Source organism: Carcharhinus amblyrhynchos, chromosome 7, assembly GCF_965287045.1.
Source record: "Carcharhinus amblyrhynchos chromosome 7, sCarAmb.v2.hapA, whole genome shotgun sequence".
In the NCBI taxonomy this organism is placed as follows: domain Eukaryota; kingdom Metazoa; phylum Chordata; class Chondrichthyes; order Carcharhiniformes; family Carcharhinidae; genus Carcharhinus; species Carcharhinus amblyrhynchos.
Genome location: NC_137330.1, coordinates 65,407,075 through 65,429,317, shown reverse-complemented (window position 1 = coordinate 65,429,317; position 22,243 = coordinate 65,407,075). Strand labels below are relative to the sequence as shown.

At 42.4% G+C, this 22,243-nt stretch overlaps 1 protein-coding gene across 1 annotated transcript; it reads right to left on the bottom strand.

Moving 5' to 3' along the window:
* Nucleotides 1–1,320: 1,320 nt before the first annotated feature.
* hddc2 (HD domain containing 2) lies at nucleotides 1,321–21,580 on the bottom strand. Its single transcript, XM_080193311.1, has 6 exons — nucleotides 21,501–21,580; nucleotides 17,261–17,382; nucleotides 12,568–12,670; nucleotides 11,805–11,873; nucleotides 2,694–2,832; nucleotides 1,321–2,276 (listed from the first exon to the last, which is right to left on the bottom strand). Exons 1-6 carry the CDS (start codon nucleotides 21,570–21,572, stop codon nucleotides 2,131–2,133), a joined length of 651 nt encoding a protein of 216 aa, XP_080049437.1. The 5' UTR covers nucleotides 21,573–21,580; the 3' UTR covers nucleotides 1,321–2,130.
* Between the last annotated feature and the right edge of the window lie 663 nt (nucleotides 21,581–22,243).

Below are 22,243 nucleotides of genomic sequence, written 5' to 3'. Positions count from 1 at the left end.
TACAGAAATTTCAGAATGATCAGTTAGTTTTGTGGAACTGTAGGTCTCATACACTTCCTGAAAATTTATATTTCATAAGCCATTATACATTTTGCAGTTACTGGTTCAAGATTCCCTAAGACTTGGTTATACAATATCCCAGAACACATTTTTTGAGAATCTATTTCCCAAAGCACTTTTGAGCCAATGAAGTAAACTTGAAATATAATTATTTTAATGTATATGTAACAAATTTGCACACATGGTACCATTGTACAACAGTGTGATAATGATTAGAATACCTAGTTTAGTGATGTTGGTAAAGGGATAAATATTGGTCAGGGGTAGCTCCCCTATTATTCAAATAATGCTATGGGATCTTCTGAAGGATAAACAGAGTTTAACATCTCACGTGAAAGACTGTATCAATAGTGCATCACTTCTCAATACTGTATGGGATTGTCATCCCTGATCTTTTATGTTCAAGTCCCTGAAGTGGAATGCAATGCATTGTGTGTGTGTACTAATAATCTTTCCAGGAAGACTTCCCTGTTAAATGGACATAAGTGAGAAACATGTCTTCATGGGAAAATTTAGTTTTTGCAATGTACTAGCGAACTTTCAGCCAGCAGTGCTGAAAACTTATTGCTGTTAGTGAGGCGTATTTGCCGATTAAAAAAAATAGCTGACTATACTTCAAACCCCACTGGCTGAGGAGCTTTAGGATAGCCAGAGGACATGAAGGAGGCATTATAAAATGCATTCTTATTAGTGTTGCAACTTTTTGTAGGCCCCCAATTAATTGTCAGCAAATGAGGGAATGATGTGTGCAAGTTACCTGGTTGAGTTAGTTCCATTTTCTATGGTTCCAGAGGCAGCAGGCTTCTAATACAACCTCAGCAGAATTTGATCTTGTACTTAGGTGATTACAGTAGCACTTGTGCATTTTCCAAGACACATTAGTTTGTAGTCTGGCAGTAGGAATTGTAATTGATGTTTCCCTCCCTGGGTCAGGTACTCCATACTGTTATCATGAGGTGGGGGATAATGAACTGAGATGGATAAGATGAGGTCACATGACACCAGGTTATAGTCCACCAGGTTTGTTTGAAATCCTAAGCTTTCAGCGTGCTCTCCTTCATCAGCTGATGGTGTTATTCAGTGTAAGTAGGTGCAAAATAAAAGTTGTCTCAACTGCCTCAACAATAACTTAGTTCCCAGTCACTTATTTCTATTGAGATGGTATTTGGCTATTCATAAGCTGAGCCTGCAGTGTTAAATTAAGCATCATCAGGACTGCAAGTAAAACTAAAGCAATGTCAATTTAAAAGAAAGACAAGATTGAGGTTGACCATCACACTTTTATTGTATCCAGTGCCATCTAATACAATTTAACATTGAGATTTGCATTACACCACAAAATTTGGTTGTAACCTTAAGTCCCCATAAGAGCTGCCTAGAGGAATGACTGAAACAGGTTTTTATATATGTATATAGGATATGGGTAAAATCTTACTGCAGAACTCTTTTCACCTACTACAGTCTGTCATGCCTTCAGTTGATGGACAGTGTGAACTGCCCAAAACAAGACAAACCAATCCTTTTAAGTGAACTCGTGTAAAAGTAACAACTGTTCTCAGAGCAGCGAAACTGTAAAGTTGTCTCGCTCAAAGTTACTACTCTCACCATGAAGATCTTCAATTGAGATTTTTTTCATGCACAGCCTTCATGTATAGTTTATTTTTTAAATAGTTACTAGTCATTTTCTAATGTTCGATCAACTATTAATTAAACAGCTATTGAGCACTTTTAAAATGCTGAAAAAACAATGGCTGAAGCTTAGGTGGCAAGTACTTCCATCCAAAATGAAGTGAGTACTCCTTATAAATGCAAATATGGGTGCCATACTCATCAGATTCCATCTCCAATTTTCATATTCAAATTGGCAGAAGTTTTTGACAAATTTTTGCAACCCAACACAGCGCTCACGTCTATTTCACCTATATATTTAAAACTACCACTAATGAGAATTAAAAGGTTGGAAAAGCCTTGATTTTAAATTTCTCCACATGTTGGAACATCTCGATGCAACTAAAATTTTGAAGACCGATACAATTAAAAAAAATACTCCATTAAACCCACAATGCTGTCCTAGAGTTTTGTGCTTTGAGGCAATGTGTTTGATTTACTCTTCCAAGAAGACTGTCTCTCTGAGGTGCTGGATTTTGTTTGTATAGAATTTCTTTCTGCATTTAAAGTTGCTACCAGTTGAAGAATTTCAGGATGATGAAATTTTCCTGCAAAATACAAGATCATAAGTCAAAACAATACTAAGCAAACTAGTTACATAATTTTTTTACACATAGCTTAGCATGTGATGTGATAATCCCATTTATTTAGCAGATCACCTAAATATTCTTATTCGCTTAAGAACAGTGCAGTGAAATTTTCCATAGATACCACTAGCCTTCAATACTTGACCTACGAGGCTAGTTCAGTTTTGAAGAGCAATGCATCACAGTGGTTACAAGTTCAGTCATTTAATTCAGCCCACAGCGTGCTTGCAACCATAACTTGAAAATGTGTGCTATAGAACTGCAGCACTCAGTTAACTGCAATTCATGGAATAGGATCTGGAGTAAGCCTTAAAAAGCCACTACTGTACAATTATATTTTTTTTTAAATCATTATTAGGGGACAAGAATAACATTAACCTTTTGTTGAATCGTAGAACTCCTGCAGGCGACCAGGCTTTTGTTCCAGCTGTTCATATTCAAAAGCTTGCATAATCATTTCAAACTGATCTAGTTCTTTCACGTATTTGGCTTCAGCACTTAACTGGTTCTCATATTCCTACAGAAAAGGTATATTCAGATAAAAATACTCTAGCAGATGGAAGATATTGCATATATCCATGGATGAAAAGTCATGTTGAAACAAGCACAAAATCTGGGATAAACGGTTGCGTACCAGTCCACAATTCATCACAACCACCAAGTTGAGCAGTTCGCTCAATTCTGTGATACGTTGCTAAATGGTTAAGCAATCTTAACATCACTTTTTTTTCTACTTTTATCTAAATCTGTTTTCTTTGTGTGGCAGTGGTGTCAGTCCAAGTGCCATTTCAGAGACTTGAACACAATCTAGGCTGACACTTCAGCACAGAATTAAGGAAGTTTTAAGCTAGCAGATATGCAGGCCAAAATTCTCCCAAAAAATTCAAAGTGTTGAGTTCACATGAAAACGAGTAATTCGCACTGGTTTTTTCAGTGGGAGTTCAGAGAAGAATCTCCCACACACTGCTTTGCAGAGACCACCAGTGTGAATATCATTAAAAACTAGGGGATGTCTATCCCTTCTGGAGAGGCTCAAATCAGCACATTGAGCAGACCACTGCGCATACGAGATCAGTGCATAGGCAGTGGCTCTGCATTGCTGGTCAGCTTAATCACTGGCCAGCTCCGTGACCTCCGCAACACCTCTCCCCCATCCCCCGATCGCTGGGGCTCCTTCCTTCCACCGATTGTCCCCTTGGCACTATCACATGCCCAATGAGCAGTGCTGAGGTGCTCCCTGAGCATTGGCCCTTTGGCACGGGCACAGGTTGGCACTGCCAGGGTGGCAGTGCCCAGAAGGCAACCCCCAGTGCCCAACCCTCTGGGAGTCCTTGATTGCCCCCACCTTTACGCCAGCAGGGTCAGGCTTCTAGTTCCTCAAAAATTAGCGGAACAGGATGTGATGAAACCTTAATATGAAATCCTTCCTGACCTCAAGTTGTAAAAGATCCCAAAAGCATTGAGTTTTTTCCCCAATGTATTGGGTCAATCGTTATCCTGCAAATAACACAGATTTGATCATTTATCTCATTACAATGTTAAACCTTGACACTGTAGTTGCCCGCATCAGAGCAGGAAATGCACTTCAAAAGCACTTTGTGGGCTACGGAATGTTTTGAGATGTACCGAATTTGAAAGGTGCTTCATAAATTCGAACACTGGCAGTATTCCAATTTATTTCCGAAGTGTTCAATCATCATATGAGAGGTAGTGAATACAAACAGACTATGAAACTGTGAAGGACATCACAGCTGAATCAATCCCAACTTCATACGTCAACATGTTTATTTTCAAATAATGCAGAATTATGTTGAGTACAAGCTGAAAAATGATACAAAAATATGAAATGCTGGAAAATCTCAGCAGTCCGAGTGCATCTGTGGGCAGAGAATAGAGACAATGTTTCGAGTCTGGATGATAATTCGTCAGATACTTCTCAATCCTACAGGCTCTGGAGTGAGTACAGTGCTCCATCAGACACACCTCGATCACTTATCTGTCCCTGCTGGCATTTCTCTCATCTCAACCTTACTTCATCTCACCTTCCAGAATATTCGGTCCTTCATGAATAAGGCCTTTACCATCCATAATCTCATCAAGTATAATATTTGATGGCGAGTTCCCGACAGCAAACTCTTACGGAAGATAAATGCTTCTCCCTCACTGATTTCTCATGTGGTCACACATTCTATTGACTGCCCCACCCAAACCATTCCGGTGATGATATTGTTTGCAAATCACCTTATCCCCTTCCTCTTCTGGAAGTTTTCTTCCCTTAAGGACCTCATCCTGCTCTCGCCCAAAACACTTCTTATCCTCACCATTCATCCACAGAAACCTGTTCCAGCTCCCACCTTCCTCTAATCCTCCTCCACCTGTCAAAGATTGCAGTAAGACCTGGACCTGAGCAACTTGTGTTGCCATTTGCAGGGAACTGTGACCTGTAGCCTAGATTCCTCTGTAAATGCTTCTAAGAGTTATTCCACTTACTTTCCTCCTGTATCACACCTTCCAAAATGCACTACTTCACATTTGTCTGGATTAAATTCCATCTGCCATTTCTCCATCCAAGTCTCCAGCTTATCTATATCCTGCTGTAAACTCTGGCAATTTTCCTCGCAGCTCCCCCAATCTGTTGTCTACAAACTTACTAATCAGACCGCCTACATTCTCCTCAATCAAACAACACGAGTCCCAGCACTGATCTCCAGTCAAAAAAAAACACCCTTCCATCACTACTCTGTTTTCTATGACCAAGTCAGTTCTGTATCCATCTTACCAGCTCACCACAGATCTCATGTGACTTTACCCTGTGTCAACCTGCCATTAGGGACCTTGCCAAAGGCCTTGCTAAAGTCCATGTACACAACATCCACAGTCCTGGCCTCAATCATTTAGTCATGTCCTAAAAAACTCAATCGGGTTTGAGACACACAACCTCCCCTGCATAAAGCCATGTTGCCTCTCGCTAAGAAGCCCATATTTTTCCAAATCTGAGTAAATCCTGTCCCTAAAAATTTTCTCAAGTAATTTCCCTACCATTGACAAAAAAGCTCACCAGCCTTTAATTTCCTGGATTATTCCTGTTGCCCTTGTTAAACAAAGGAACAACATGACCATTTACCATTTATATAGATGATCTGGAGGAGGGGGCTGAGTGTAGGGTGACAAAATTTGCTGATGACACAAAGTTGAGTGGAAAAGCAAATTGTGCGGAGGGTGTGGAAAGTCTGCAGAGGGATCTGGATAGGCTGAGCGAGTGGGCGAGGACCTGGCAGATGGAGTATAATGTTAGCAAGTGTGAGGTTATCCACTTTGGCAGAAATAATAGTAGGAGGGATTACTATTTAAAGGGCGAAAAGCTGCAGCATCCTACGGTGCAGAGGGACCTGGGGGTCCTTGTGCATGAGTCGCAAAAACCCAGTCTGCAGGTGCAGCAGGGGATCAAGAAGGCGAATGGGATGCTAGCCTTTATAGCGAGGGGGATAGAATATAAAAGCAGGGAGGTCTTGCTGCAACTGTACAGGGCACTGGTGAGGCTGTAGCTGGAGTACTGTGTGCAGTTTTGGTCGCCGCACTTGCGCAAGGATATTTTGGCCTTGGAGAGAGTGCAGAGGAGGTTGACTAGGCTGATACCGGAGATGAGGGGGTTAGACTATGAATAGAGACTAAGTAGACTGGGTCTGTACTCGGAGTTTAGAAGGATGAGGGGGGATCTTATGGAGATGTATAAGATAATGAAAGGGATGGATAGGGTAGAGGTAGAGAGATTCTTCCCGCTCAGGAAGGACAGCAGGATTAGAGGGCACAGCCTCAAGATAAGGCGGGGGGGGCAGTTTAGAATGGAGTTGAGGAGGAACTTCTTCACTCAAAGGGTGGTGAATCTCTGGAATTCTCTGCCCGTTGAAGTGGTGGAGGCTACCTCGCTAAATATATTTAAGACACGGGTAGATAGATTTTTGACAGACAAGGGAATTAAGGGTTATGGGGAGAAAGTGGGAAAGTGGAACTGAGCCACTTCAGATCAGCCATGCTGTTATTGAATGGCGGGGCAGGCTTGAAGGGCTAGATGGCCTATTTCCTCCTATTTCTTATGTTCTATGACCATTCGCCATTCCTCTAGGACCTCTTCTGCAACAAAAGAGGATACAAAGATTTCATACAAGGCCCCAGCAATTTCCTTCATTGCCTCCCTCAGTATTCTGGGATAGGCCCCATCAGGACCTTAATGCTTTTCAAAACACCCAACACCACCTTTTTTATATCAACATGCCCTAGACTATCAACATAGCCCTCTCTAGACTCAACATCCACTATGTCTTTCTTCTTTGAGAATACCGATGCAAAGTATTCATTAAGGACCTCACCCACCTTCTCCAGCTCCAGCATAAATTCCCTCCTTTATTTTTGAAGCCTATAAGTGGCGTCATAGGGAGAGAGGGTCGTAAAGAGTGCTTTTGATACATTGGCCTTTATAAATCAAAGTACTGAGTATAAGAGTTGGAATATTGTATAAGACATTGGTGAGGCTGAATTTAGAGTATTGTGTGCAGTTTTGCTCACCTAATTACAGGAAGGATATTAATAACTTTGAAAGATTACAGAGAAGGTTTACAAGGATGTTGCCGGGACTTGAGAAACTGAATTACAGGGAAAGGTTGAATAGGTTAGGACTTTATTCCCTGGAGCATAGAAGAATGAGGGGAGATTTGATAGAGGTGTATAAAATTATGATGGGTATAGATAGAGTGAATGCAAGTAGGCTTTTTCCACTGAGGCTAAGGGAGAAAAAAACTCAAGGACGTGGGTTAAGGATGAAGAGGGAAAAGTTTAAAGGGAATATTAGGGAGGGGCTTCTTCACACAGAGAGTGGTGGGAGTATGGAATGAGCTGCCGGATGAAGTGGTGAATGCGGGTTCACTTTTAACATTTAAGAAGAACTTGGGACAGGTACCTGGATGAGAGGGGTGTGGAGGGATATGGTCCAGGTGCAGGTTGGTGGGACCAAGCAGGAAAATGGCCCGTTTCTGTGCTGTAATGTTCTATGGTTCTTTGGAGTGGGCATGCCTTTTCCCTAGCTCCCCTCTTGCTCCATTTATACATATAGAAATGCCTTGGGGTTTTCCTTAATCACATTTGCCAAGGACATTTCACAGCCCCTTCTTGCCCTTCTAATTCCATGTTTAAGTTCTTTCCTGCTTTCTTTATTTTCTTCAAAGGCTCTGCCGTCTACAGTTTCCTAAATCTTTTATATGCCTCCTTTTTCTTTTTGGCTAAGCTCACAATTTCATCCAAAGCTCCAGAGTCTTAACGTCTTTATCCTTTACTGCATTGGATCATGCTGGTCCTGAACACTATCAACTGGTCTTAAAAATTTCCACATGGCAGACGTGGATTTATCCTCCAACAACAACCCTTCCCTCGATCTATATTCTCCAGTTCCTGCTTAATACTGTAGTTAGCCTTCCCCCAGTTTAGTACTTTCAACTGAGGATTACTCTTATCCTTATCCAGCAGTAACAAAACTTATGGATTATGGTCACTGTTCCAAAATGCTCCGCCACTGAAACTTTGATCATCTAGCCAGGCTCATTTCCCAATACCAGGACTAGTATGACTCCTTCCGTAGTTGGCCTGTACACATATTGCTACAAGAAATCCTCCTGGATGCACCGAACAAATTACCCCCATCGAAGTCCCAGTCATTATAGGAGAAATTAAAATCACCCTGTTTTTATACATATTTCCATAGTCTGTCCACATATCTGTTCCTCTATCTCCCGCTGGCTGTTGGAAGGCTGTAGTACACCACAAATTGATTGCGTTTATTCCTGAGCTGCACCCATATGGCCTCCCTGGATGAGCCCTCCAAGGTAACCCTCCCTCAGTACAATGTGATAGTCTGCCTAATCAGTAATGCAACAAGCCCACCCCCAAATCCCTCGCTGTCACACCTGAAACATCCAAATCCCAAAATGTTAAGCTGCCAGTCTTGTCCCACTCAACAAGTAATAGCTATGACATCATAGTTCTATACACTAATCCAAGCTCTAAGTTCATCTGCCTGATCTGTCACACTCCTCGCATTAAAACAATACACTTCAGACCACCAGTCCCACCATGTTCAGTAACCTCTTTGCCTTACTGGCTCTAATGCCTTCTTGGTCATTTCAGTTGCTGACCTACTTTTCTGGTTCCCACCCACTTGCCACAAGAGTTTACACCCTCCCAAATTACACCAATAAATCCCCCCCGCCAGGATATTTTTGTCCCTCCAGTTTAGGTGCAACCTGTCCTTCTTGTACAGGTCCCACCTGTCCCAGAATTCATCCCAATGATCCACATATCTGAAGCGCTCTTCCTAAACCAGCACTTTAGCCACATATTTAATTGTACTATCTTCCTACTCCTAGGCTGACTGGCATATAACACAAGACTAATCCCAAGATTACAACCCTACAGGTCCTGCTTTTCAACTTACTACCTAACTTCCTTTGCAAGACCTTGTCACTCTTCCCACCTATGTCATTAGTACCAATGTGTATCATGACCTCTGGCTGCTCGCTCTCCATTGAGAATGTTCTGCACCCACCCACCTCCCTGGCAATAGGGAGGCTATACGCCATCTTGGACTCTTTTGTGGCTGTAGAAACGCCCATCTGTGCCTGCGAATATCTAGTCCCCTATTATTACTCTCAATTGCACACTGACCCTTTCTGCTGCACAATGGAGACAGCTGTAGTGCCATTGCTCTGGTTGCTGATAGGCAATCTGACCCCTCGCCCCCGCCAACCCCAACAATATACCTGTTTGACAGGGAGACAGCCACTGGAAACTCCTGCACTTTCTAGCAGTCACCCATATATCTGCCTGAACCTTGGGTGTGACTACATCTTTAAAATTCCTTTCTATGGCACTTTCTGCCTCCTTCATGCTTCTAAGTGTGTCGAACTGGCCAAACAACATCCGAATTTGGAATTATATCACTTCTATATCATTATCAGGTCAAATTCCTTCCTAACTAAGTTGTTGGTTCACCTACACCATATGAACTGCAGTGATTCAACAAGGAGACTCATCATCACCTTAAGGACAATTATTGATGGTAACAAATGCTGACAGTGGCAGCAACACTCAGATCTCATGAATGAATAATAGTCAACCTACTGAACCTCTTGCCTCCATATGTGATCTGCCTAGCAAGTTGATCAGCATTTCCAAACTCTGTTGCTCTTCTTGGTACATTCATCGTTGAGGCACAGGCTCACAAAGTGTATAAAACTGGCCAATATAAGATTTGTCTGATTTGACATGATCTCGTACAGCTTTATGTATTCCATCTCAGTCCCAATCACCTACTACAAAATCATCTTGAAAGCCAACTCTTAGACATCTTTTATCCACAACTGAAACCCCATGTCGAGGTAGCCTCCACCACTTCAACTGCCCATTGAAGTGATGGAGGCTACCTCACTAAATATATTTAAGTCACGGGTAGATAGATTTTTGACAGACAAGGGAATTAAGGGTTATGGGGAGAAAGCGGGAAAGTGGAACTGATCCACTTCAGATCAGCCATGATCTTACTGAATGGCGGGGCAGGCTCGAAGGGCTAGATGGCCTATTCCTGCTCCTATTTCTTATGTTATGTTCATTCTATTGCATCCTCCAGTGATTTCTTAACTCTACAATCAAAATCATCTGCACAGTTGTCCCTGCTAGTTTCTTCTTGTTCCTCAATCCCAAGCTCCCCACTAACCCATCCCTGAACACTTTGCAGCTTATCCTGTCTTTCCTCTCAAACATATCTCTCCAAGACCAACCTCTTACTCCAATTATCCCTTCTTCACTTCATTCTCGATCACTCATCTATTTCCCCAGTCCTCAAGAAGGTGACATTGTTAAAGATTCCATTTCCTCCTACATTATCCCCCACCTGCATTAATACTGCCATCTTCATTGCCAACCCCCTTCTAATGCGCCCCCACCCCAACTCAAAATAAAAATCCTTAAATCAACCACTCCTCTAAATCTATGGGCTCATTTTTCATGTCTCTTCAGTCAGCTACTGTCAATCAGCAACATGCCATCTTGCCTGTAACTACCCTACAGTGCAGAAGGAGGCCATTCGGCCCATTGAGTCTGCGCTGACCACCCTGGCCTATCCCCGTAACCCCACGTATTTACCCTAGCTAGTCCCCAGACACTATGGGGCGATTCAGCACGACCAATCCACCTAACCCATACATCTTAGAGCTAATACTATCTCTAATTTCTCTTGTAAGCCATGGTTTGGCCACCATTCCAGTTTTAGTTTTGGCAACAGATAGGAATAAACAGTTGCTGGAGGTCATGCTTGTACTCCTTGAATGTTTGCCAATGCCTATCCACCGTCACCACTTTAAGTGACATTTCCCAATCTATCAGGAGAGGGGGTGGGGGTGAGGAAATGGTGGGGGAGGGGGTGATGGAACCAAGGGGTTGAGGGTGACAGAGGGGTGAGGATAACTCAAGGAGGAGGGTTAATGAGGGAAGAGGGTGAGGAAGTGGAAGGCTTGAGGGTCTGAGGGAGGTGATAGTTTGAAGGAGTGAGGATTGGGTTCTAAGGGTGACAGTTTGAGGCTGAGTGAGTGGAGGGTCTGAGGCAGTGGAGGGTTACAGTTTGAGGCTCAGGGACTGGAGGTTGATGGTTTGAGGTTGATTGTTTGAGAGTCTGAAGGAGCTGAGGATTTGAGGGAGGTGAAGGTGACAGTTTGACGGTGAGGGAGTGGAGGGTCAGAGGGAGGAGGGTGAGGGGGTTGACAGTAGCTGACTGAAGAGACATGAAAAATGAGCCCATAGATTTAGAGGAGTGGTTGATTAAGGATTTTTATTTTGAGTTGGGGTGGGGGCGCATTAGAAGGGGGTTGGCAATGAAGATGGCAGTATTAATGCAGGTGGGGGATAATGTAGGAGGAAATGGAATCTTTAACAATGTCACCTTCTTGAGGACTGGGGAAATAGATGAGTGATCGAGAATGAAGTGAAGAAGGGATAATTGGAGTAAGAGGTTGGTCTTGGAGAGATATGTTTGAGAGGAAAGACCCCACATTGGTCTCCCTGCTAATTACATAATCAAAGCAGTAGAATACAAATCAGAAGTGACAATGATCCAAATTGGTCAGGCCACACCTTTAATACCAGGTCCACCTTTGATTACTAAGAAATGAGAGACATGCAAGACGTGAATACAATGGGAAACACTCCAGTAAACTAGAGTTCCAGACCCAAGGGTTCTCTCTTTGATTCCTGGGTTTCTTACATTTACATTGATATGGGGCAGGTTAAAAGGACTCTCTGGTTTGTAGGACATACAAGAGTTACTGACGTTAATTTTTTAAAAACATAATCAGTAATCATGAGAAAATCAAAGGCCATTTTCCTCACTGCGCCTGTGATAAAATCACAACTAGAACATTATTATTTTACTCAATCCAATCCATAACTCACCTCCCAAAGCCCCAACACCTCTTTACCCACATCATCACTTAACAATCCAGTTAAATGTTTCATAGCTTCCTGAAAGAAAGGAGAACATTTTTTTTTAAATCAGGGTCCATTTGCCAAAGCAAGAATTTGCATTTGTACACAATGTTCTTCAGGACATAAAGTGAAGTGTTGACCATCTTCCCTCTGAGAATGGTGAATTATTTTTCGTTATTCTTTAAATTCTTTTCGAAGTACTTAGGTCAGCTGCCCTCTGGAGGACTGCATTCAGTTTTCAGCAACAAATCTCACCAAGGTACAACGACCTTGGAAAGGGTTCAGCACAGATGAACAAAATGATACCTGGGCATAAAGGACCAATTGCATAAACTCAGTTTGTATTTGTTTAAATTTTGGAAAGTTGAGGTATTTAAATTGATTAAAGCATTTAATAGGGTAGAAACAGAAACACTATGTCCTTTGGTGGGGGGAAATTGAAAACAAGACAGCATAATCTTAAAAGTAGGCCTTTCAGAAGTAAACTCAAGAAGCACTGTTTCACACGACAGGTAGAAAAAGGTGAACACTCTTTTTCCTGCTTTCAGAGGAAGTAATGAAAGCTATTAGAACATGAAGTCAGTTTAAAGTTCAGTTTTAAAAACTGATCCAATAATTGCAATTACCATTGATAATATGTCTTTTCTGCAATGTGGAACCACTCCACACTCAATACACAAAACCCACAATAATAAACCCCACAGTTATACCCGGGAAATTCAGAACCTACTTCTTCTCTCCTGTGCTTTTCCTCTTTACTGATGTTGTCCGCTGGTGCTATATCACCTACAATGCATTCTGCCATATCATGAACCAACGCTAATTTTATACATCTGCAAAGAACAAAGGAGAAAAGCTTTGGTAAATTTTGCCAAAACGTCAAGCAGGCTGCAAAAATTCACAAATTCCTCTCTATAGTCCATAATGCAACTTAGACTTTACAACATTAGAACAAAGAACAAAGAACAAAATCAGCCCGGGAAACAGGCCCATCGAGCCCACGCCGCCATCTCAACACCACCAGTCCCCCTCTCCACCCACAACCCCTGTCTAATGTTTTATGGCCATCCAGATTGAGGGAAACTGATTTAGGGACAATTTATTCCTGCCAATCAGCCTAACAGCACATCTTTGGGTGTGGGGGGAAACCGGAGCACCCAGAGAAAACCCACGCAAGCACGGGGAGAATGCACAAACTCCCACAGACACCGGCCCAAATCCATGTGTCTGCACAGCAATCAGCGATAGTCACTGAGCTGTCGTCTTGCCCAGTATCTTGTCCAGTTTAGGCACACACTAACGACATGAAGCACTAGGCCAATCTCGAACAACCAAGAGCAGCCCCAGTACGACCCATCGCGTGTATGCCCCTCATTGGATACAAGGTGGACCGACTTAAAACCTGTGAATGAAAAGAGAAAAAAAACATTATCATCATACCATATCCATTCACATTACCAGGGACGCCCCAATGCTAAATGACCCTTATTTAAAACAATCTCCAACCCAGTCATGTGCCTGTCTAAGTTACTCTTAAATGACTCTAGTGTGTTTGCCTCCACCACCTTACTTGGCAGAGCATTCCATACCCCCACTACCCTCTGTGTGAAAAACCTCCCTCTAATATCTGTGTTATACCTCTCCCCCCTCACCTTAAGTCCACGGCCCCTTGTCCTACATGTCTCTATCATAGGAAATAGCTTACCTCTGTTTACTCTATCTATACCCTTCATAATCTTATATACCTCTATTAGATCCCCCCTCAGTCGGCGTCTTTCAAGGGAAAAGAGTCCCAATTTCTTCAATCTTTCCTCATACCCCAGTCCTTCCATACCAGGCAACATCCTGGTAAACCTCCTCTGCACTCTATCCAGAGTCTCCACGTCCTTCCGGTAGTAAGACGACCAGAACTGGACGCAGTACGCCAAATGCGGCCTAACCAATGTTCTGTATAACTGCAACATTAGACTCCAGCTCTTATATTCTACACCCCTTCCTATAAAAGCTAACATACCATAGGCTTTCTTCACCACAGTCTCCACTTGCACTGCCACCTTCAAAGACTTGTGCACTTGCACCCCCAGGTCTCGCTGCGATTCTATACTCCTTACAGGCTTACCCTTTACCATATAACTCCCCCCTACATTATTCCGGCCAAAACGCATCACCTCACATTTATCCAGATTAAACTCCATTTGCCATGTATCTGCCCAATCAACCAGCCTATCAATATCCCGCTGTATTGCCAGACACTGCTCCTCACTGCCCACCAATCCAGCCATCTTGGTGTCATCAGCAAATTTGCTGATCACACCACCTACTCCCTCTTCCAAATCATTTATATACACTACAAAGAGGAGGTCCCAGTACTGAGCCCTGCGGCACACCACTAGTGACAGACCTCCAGCTAGAAGAAGACCCCTCCACTACTACTCTCTGACTCCTCTTTGCAAGTCAGTTCTCTACCCATCTAGATACCTGACCACATATCCCATGAGCTTTAATCTTCTGTACCAACCTACCATGAGGGACTTTGTCAAACACCTTACTGAAATCCATATAGACGACATCAACGGCTCGTCATCAACAGTATACAAATTACTTATTAGAAAGAACATTAATTATTCATAATTTTCATTGCAAGATCTCACAGTTTTAGTTTTAAATCTGGTATCCTCTGTAAAATCCTGGCTGTCTGAGGTAGGTGAGAAGGAAATATCTTTCGCTGACACCAGAAAAAACAAAACCCTCCAAGCACATCTGCCACTGTTCATTTTGTACACAAAATAACAGGAGCCATATTTATCTTCATGCACCACTGTTACATTTTGCTGCATTCTAGCTATTCAACACTGTTTTTACAAAGACAGCATTCCCAAATTATTTGTCTTCAGAATAATTATATTTCAGTAGTGGCTAGAAGAACTCTGTCACCAGTGGTGTGCCGCAGGGCTCGGTACTAGGACCTCTTCTATTTGTGGTATATATTAATGACTTGGAAGAGGGGGTAGGTGGTGTGATCAGCAAATTTGCTGATGACACTAAGATGGTTGGATTGGCGGGTACTGAGGAGCAGTGCCTGGCAATGCAACAGGACATAGACAGGCTGGTAGATTGGGCAGATAGATGGCAAATGGAATTTAATCCGGAGAAATGCGAGGTGATGCACTTTGGCCGGAATAATGTGGAGGGGAGTTATACGATAAAAGGTAGAACTATCCGGAGTATAGATACGCAGAGAGACCTGGGGGTGCAAGTGCACAAGTCCCTGAAGGTGTCGGTGCAGGTGCAGAATGTGATGAGGAAAGCGTACGGTATGTTAGCCTTCATAGGAAGAGGTATAGAATATAAGAGTAGGAGTCTGATGTTGCAGTTGTATAGAACGTTGGTTAGGCCTCACTTGGAGTACTGCGTCCAGTTCTGGTCGCCGTACTACCGGAAGGATGTAGAGATCCTGGAGAGAGTGCAGAGGAGATTTACCAGGATACTGCCTGGTATGGAAGGGCTGTCTTACGAGGAAAGATTGAATGAACTTGAGCTGTTTTCCCTTGAGAGACGTCGGCTGAGGGGGGATCTAATAGTCGTTTATAAGATTATGAAGGGGATAGATAGAGTAAATGGTGGTAAGCTTTTTCCGCTATTAGAAATGGATAGAACGAGGGGTCACGGGCTTAGGGTGAGGGGGGCTAGGTATAAGACAAATATTAGAGGGCAGTTTTTCACGCAAAGGGTAGTGGGGGTGTGGAATGCACTACCGAGTAAGGTGGTGGAAGCAGGCACGCTAGGGTTGTTTAAGAGTCACTTAGACAGCCACATGAGCGGGCTACATATAGGGGGATATAGTAGGCCTTACTAAACATTGTAGGCTTGGGATTACGTTTTTGCCTCAGGGATGTTACAATCTTTGCCTGTTTAATAATGAATTTTTTTGTCTCCACAGGCATTTAAGTCCAGCAAGGGGCATGCATGCAGCAGGTTGTAGTGGGCTGCTCTTGGACATTGCTTCGGGAGTTGCCTATTGCTTCATGTCGTTAGTGTGCTTAAACTGGACCATCTCAAGGGCAACATGATAGCTCAGAGACTATCTCTGTTGCTGTGCGGACACATGGATTTGGGCCTGTGTCTGTGGGAGTTTGCACGTTCTCCCCGTGGTTGCGTGGGTTTCCTCCGGGTGCTCCGGTTTCCTCCCACATCCCCAAAGATGTGCTTTTAGGCTGATTGATTGGATACTAAATTGTCCCTAAATTGGACCTCCCTGATCCTCACACATTAGGCGTAGACTAAAATCATGAATAGGTCACTGAGACAGTGGGACGGCGGCGCGGGCTCGTTGGGCCGAAGGGCCTGTTTCCCGTGCTGTGTTGTACTTTGTTCTTTGTACTTCTTCCAGACTGTTTAATAAACATCAGTTACCAGTAATTGAGCATACAGTTTAACAACATGCAAAAACATGGGCAAATGCTCCCATTTTGAGGCCAAGTGCTGTGGCAGGATGGGAACATGGACTGCTTCCTCATTCAGAGACTGGTGGGAAAACATGACAAATTTTCCAAACCTAACCATATTAATGATGCACTCAGGTGTTTTGTGCTGCATTCAGTGGCAGGGCAGGTCTAAATGGCACATAGTCTGCTGTCATGTCCAGATGCCATATTGAAAAGGTGTCCAACATCACCGACTCACTATTGAAGAAAGAAAGTGGACCTCCTGAGAACAGAATCTCCAGGAACATTGAGCTTGCAAGATGGACCCCCATCAGGACACCAAATCTGGAAGGTCCACCTGCAGAAGGATCCTGACCTACTGCTGTGGTGTTCCAGGATCATCTTTGACTTCTTCCCAAATTCCAGAGGTAGCTCTAGGTGAGTCCTGACAGCAGCACATCACTTTGTTCCAAACATGTTTCACACTGGTGTGTTTTCTCACTGGCATTAGAGAATATCTGGCATGAGGGAGAGGGGAGGATTGGGCCTTCATTGCATCCCACTAACAGAATACAAATGAGGTTCATGCCCGTCTCTGGCAGATTTTCAGATCCACCATGGCGGCAACAGCAAAAAATCCCACTGAAAATTCACATCTGCATGAAACACATTTCAGGGCCTCTTGCCATTTTTTTCCCTCCGTGCCCGCTATCAACACTGAGGGCTTGGGAGAATTCCACCCACTGTCAAAAAAATCATAAAATTGAATTGCTTATGAAAAGATGGAAAATGCAATTGTTGTATACTCAATTCAAAAATCTTAATATCTTAATTATACTAATTTTGCTGTTACTTATGCTAGAGTTATTTGATAAGCATTGCTGATTTGATAAAAACAGAAAACTGCAGAGTATTATGAACTAACAAATAAACTTAAGACCATATTTCATTCTGCTGAAATAAATTATGTCTTGAAGACGAGTTTCTGATGTACCGCACCTAGCTTTGTTGAGTTTTTGATCTTCAGTTAACAGTGCCATTATAGCCATTCTGTACATGTGATCTGACACACTCTCTGGCCGTTCCACATTTCTATACACCCAACCTGTTCGCGGTACTCTCTATAGAAACAAAAAGCAGACAATTATAAGACTCCTAATGCAGTTTATTACATTATATTGATACAAATTCCAAACACTTCTATAAACAACTCAAACTGTTCATAAAACTGGATATTACTTGCAGCCAACACCTTAAATTCTACCCAAGGTGTATAGGTGGAGCCCCAACTATTTCTATTTCCAACAACCAACTTGTCAGGGGTTTCGCCATTCATCCACTGTAGCTTCAGCAGACAAGCTGCAGAAATCCTGGTAACACAGTGTATATTCCACTCTCACTGTGGGACTGCAATTTTCATTATTGATCTTCAGAATGCCAAAAGAGCTGTCCTGTGCATGTGTAAATCTGCTGCCCATATGTTGTTTTTCATTTACCATTAACAGTTACCCACAAACAGAATTTGGAATTACATTTAAATCTACAAATCTCAATAACAATTTAGAATAATCAGCAGCAAAGTCTTCATGCCATCTGTATCTCATCTACTATGCAGTGTACTTCAAAACCACCTGGAAATTTAAGATGAAAATTATAATGACATTAATGAGGCCCATGATGTGGACCTCTTAGAATACGAACTCCTAGATTAAGACAGTAACAGCTTGTTCAATCAGGGAATGCTGCATGTGTACATACTATGGACTGTCAGATTTATATTGTGTATGAGGAAGTACCTGTCTGAGTGTGCTTACTGTGCAAATAAATCCAAGTTTGGTAAAGGGACACTGGCCTCAGAGGAGTTATTTCAAACCGTAACTCTTTTAAAATGTTACCACAAACCTGACTGCCTCATTGATGTTCACTTCTAACTGAATGATTCTTAAATATAATTGTTATTTTCCAGCATACAAATAGAAACCTACTTGACCCAAGTGATGATGCCAATTCTAGAACATAAAAGAACTACAGCACCAACAGGCCCTTCAGCCCACAAGTTGAGCCGATCATATCACTACCTACTAGGCTTACCTATAACCCTCAATCCTAATAAGTCCCATGTACTCATCCAGAAGTCTCTTAAAAGACCCTATCGAATTTGCTTCCACCGCCACCAACGGCAGCCGATTCCACTCACCACCACCCTCTGAATGAAAAACTTAACCCTGACACCTCCTCTGTACCTACGTTACATTATATAGATTCAAATTCCAAACACCTCTATAAATGACTCAAACTGTTCATAAAACTGGAGATTACTTGCAGTCAACACCTTAAATTCTACCCAAGGTGTATAGGTGGAGCCCCAACAATTCTGCAAACTAGTATTCACTGTTTAATAATCACACTATTACTGAGATTATCCATTGGTCCAAGAATTACTTTTAAATGGTAACATGTGTTATTAGAATTTAGAATATCCAACTAACAGGATATTGTTATATATATTAATTGGACACAGTCAGAAATCAGTATTCCAACAACATATCAAATAGAAATGATTTGGATGATATTCATCAAATTCTAAGAGGCAAAACTGAAAGTTTTAAAAACCTGGCTTGGTATTAAATAAAAAACATCACTATTTTAATAGTCTAAAGTGTCTCAAAGAGCAACAGGCTGATGTATATCACAGCAGCATGAAGGAAACTACTGTCTTTCACCAAGTAATTGTTTATTGTATTAAAGACTGCTGTAATATTTCCTCTCATTTGAAGTGTTTCCAACTGGGCAGATTAGGGAAAAATGTTTGTTAATTAATTCACGTACACTAAATTTATTACAACTGAGAAGTTTGTGAAGTGATTTGGGAGCTGTACTAAAATTGTGAATAGGTGAGCAAAAAATTTGGGCTGATTAACAAAGTATTTTCAGTGATGGAGGGACTGTGAATGAGGGAACATAGGTTAAAATGCTAAAGTTAGAACCAAAAAAATGGTAGAAACATTTTTACATTTGATTCTTGAGACTGTGGAATGCATATCTTGAGTTTTTGAAGCAGACACCACGTCAACGTTAACAATAGGTTAGATAAGCTGTTGAAAGAAAGGGTGATATGGGATATGATAACAAGGAGGCACATGAGGTTAAGGCTAAAGTTATTGTAAACTAAATAAAAAGAGCTTCCAGCTAAATAGAATCTGTCATGACTCCAGGATATTCTAATGCACTTTACAGCCAGCAAAATACATTTGAAGTGTAGTCACTGCTGAGGGGAAAAGTAGCAGCCAAGCTGTGGACGGCACAATCTCATTGAAATTGACATCTAGGTCATTTGTTTGTATAGGTGTTTCTTCGGGGATAATATCAGTTAGGGCACTAGGAGAACACTCCTGTTCTTCAAGTAGTGCAGTAAAAAGTCTGACAACACCAGGTTTTAGTCCAACCTATTTATTTGATAATATTCTCACAAGCTTTCGAGGGGACAGCCTCTTCGTCAGGTGAATGGAGAGTTCTGGCCTCAGACAGAGCATATGAAGCACAGACAGTTTAGAGATTACTGATTAAAATGCGAATCCTTACACCTAACCTGCTGTTCAAGACCTGAAGTGGCTTGAACAGCAGGTTAGGTGTAAGGATTCGCATTTTAATCAGTAATCTCTAAACTGTCTGTGCTTTATATGCTCTGTCTGAGGCCAGAACTCTCCATTCACCTGACGAAGAGGCTGTCCCCTCGAAAGCTTGTGAGAATATTATCAAATAAATAGGTTGGACTAAAACCTGGTGTTGTCAGACTTTTTACTGTGTTTACGCCAGTCCAACGCCAGCATACCCACATCATGACTTCAAGTAGTGCCACAGGATTTTTTTACATCCAACCAAAAGGACAGAGAGGGTCTCAGCTTAACATCTCATCCCACTGACAGCACTTCCAACTACTGTACTGAGTCACAGCCCAAATTTTTTGCCTTCAAGTTTATGGATTAGGTCTCAAACCTACCGAGTGAAAAAACAATCATTGGGTCAAAGTTGACACCTTGTAGAGAATCAACGCCAAAACAGACTACTTCGGGCCAATCAACCTATGTAATTCTTTAATTCCCTTGACTGAATCCTTCACACATACAAAATTAGAGGTCCCAATCTGTTTTTTCAGGTGCTTGTAAAGGGTACCATGGCTCTATTTCAAAGTAAAAAGTCTGACAACACCAGGTTTTAGTCCAACCTATTTGTTGTCAGACTTTTTACTGTGTTTACGCCAGTCCAACGCCAGCATACCCACATCATGTCTATTTCAAAGAACAGTGGAACTATCCTTGGTCTTCTGACTACTATTTATCATTCAATTAACATCATGAAAACAGATCAGTACCTTGCTGTTTATGGGACCTGGCTGCGTGCAATCATCCACAGTGCCTCCTAAATTACAACTGCAGATCCATTATGATCTCACTGACTACTGGAGCAGACTCGATGGGCCAAATAGCCTACTTCTGCATCTATGGTCTTAACAGTGTTTGCACTTTCACGTGCTTTGGGACATCCTGAGGTGGTGAGCTGCTATCAAACTGCAAGTCTATTTAGACACGGTTGCATTGTAGTTAACACTACTGCCTCACAGCAACAGGAACCCAGGTTCAATTCTGGTCTCGGGTGACCGTGTGGAACTTACACATTCTCCCCGTGGGTTTCCACTGGTTGGTCTGGTTTCTTCCCACACTCCAAAGTGCAGGTTAGGTGGATTAGCTATGCTAAATTGCTCCTTGGTGTCAGGGTGATCAGCAGGGTAAATATGTTGGGTTACACAGATAGGGCCTGGGTGGGACTGTTTTCAGTGCATGCAACTGCGGATCCATCATGATCTCATTGACTAGTGGAGCAGATTTGATGGGGCAAGTGCCCTCCTGCTGCACTGTAAGGATTCTATAATAATTAGGAAGCCAGACACAGACAGGGTGTGTGGGTGGTGTCATTGCAGAGTGAGCAGCCAGGGGGGCACGCGAAAGCAATGAAGCAAGATTCCTTTTTGGAAGGTTATGTGATCCGAGGAAACAATGCTCTCAATATATTCCAATGAAGCAACGGGAGTTCCCCCTGTGTGTGCGCGCGCTACAACTGCAGCTGCTACCATTCCGGTTATTACGGTGCAAGCGTAAACTACATGCAATGAAAATAATCCAACGAAATGCACGCTTGTCAATGTAAATCCATTTTACTGCATGGCGCTGGTCGCTCTCACCTTCAGCTGTCCCATATACTGCATGAACTGCAGCAAGTTCTTCACATTACTCAGCCCTGTACAACCGGCCATCGCCTCCAAGACGGAACTGACATCACAATCCCCCCCAGCGAGGGGATAGGCGGAGAGCGCGATGTTTGATTTGCTCAATGAGTTTAAACAGGTGATAAAATAATGCAAAGAGTAATATTGCAAAACATATCTTGACTGACGATTGAAAGTGTTGACTCTAAAAGTCGCAGGAAAAAATGTTGGTTATTAGCAAATACGTACCATGCCAATGCAGGAATGTTACTATCGACTTATTGCATTTGGTTTATAGCACTGTGCAGTTGACAGGGTTTGCTGGTGGCATTGTGCTATTGTGTGAACAGCTCCTGGAACCAGGAGACCGGTTCAAATGGGATGGGCAACAAAATGTTGGCCCTGCCAATAAAAAGCCCTGGCAAAGAGAAACATGATTCCATTAGACCATAAGAAATAGGTTATTCAGTGCTTCAAGCCTGTTCTGCTATTTAATAAGACTGTGGCTGATCTAACATTCAAAAAGTCCACTTTCCTGCTTTATCTGCGTGACTCTTAATTCCCCTGCTGATTAAAAACTTCAAAAATCAATCTCAGCCTTGAAAATGTTCAAAGACTCAGCCTCCACAGATTCCTGGGGTAAAGATTTGCCACTCTTTGAGAGAAGAAATTCTGTCTTAAATTAGCATCTCCTTATTCTCTGATTACGCCTACTGGCC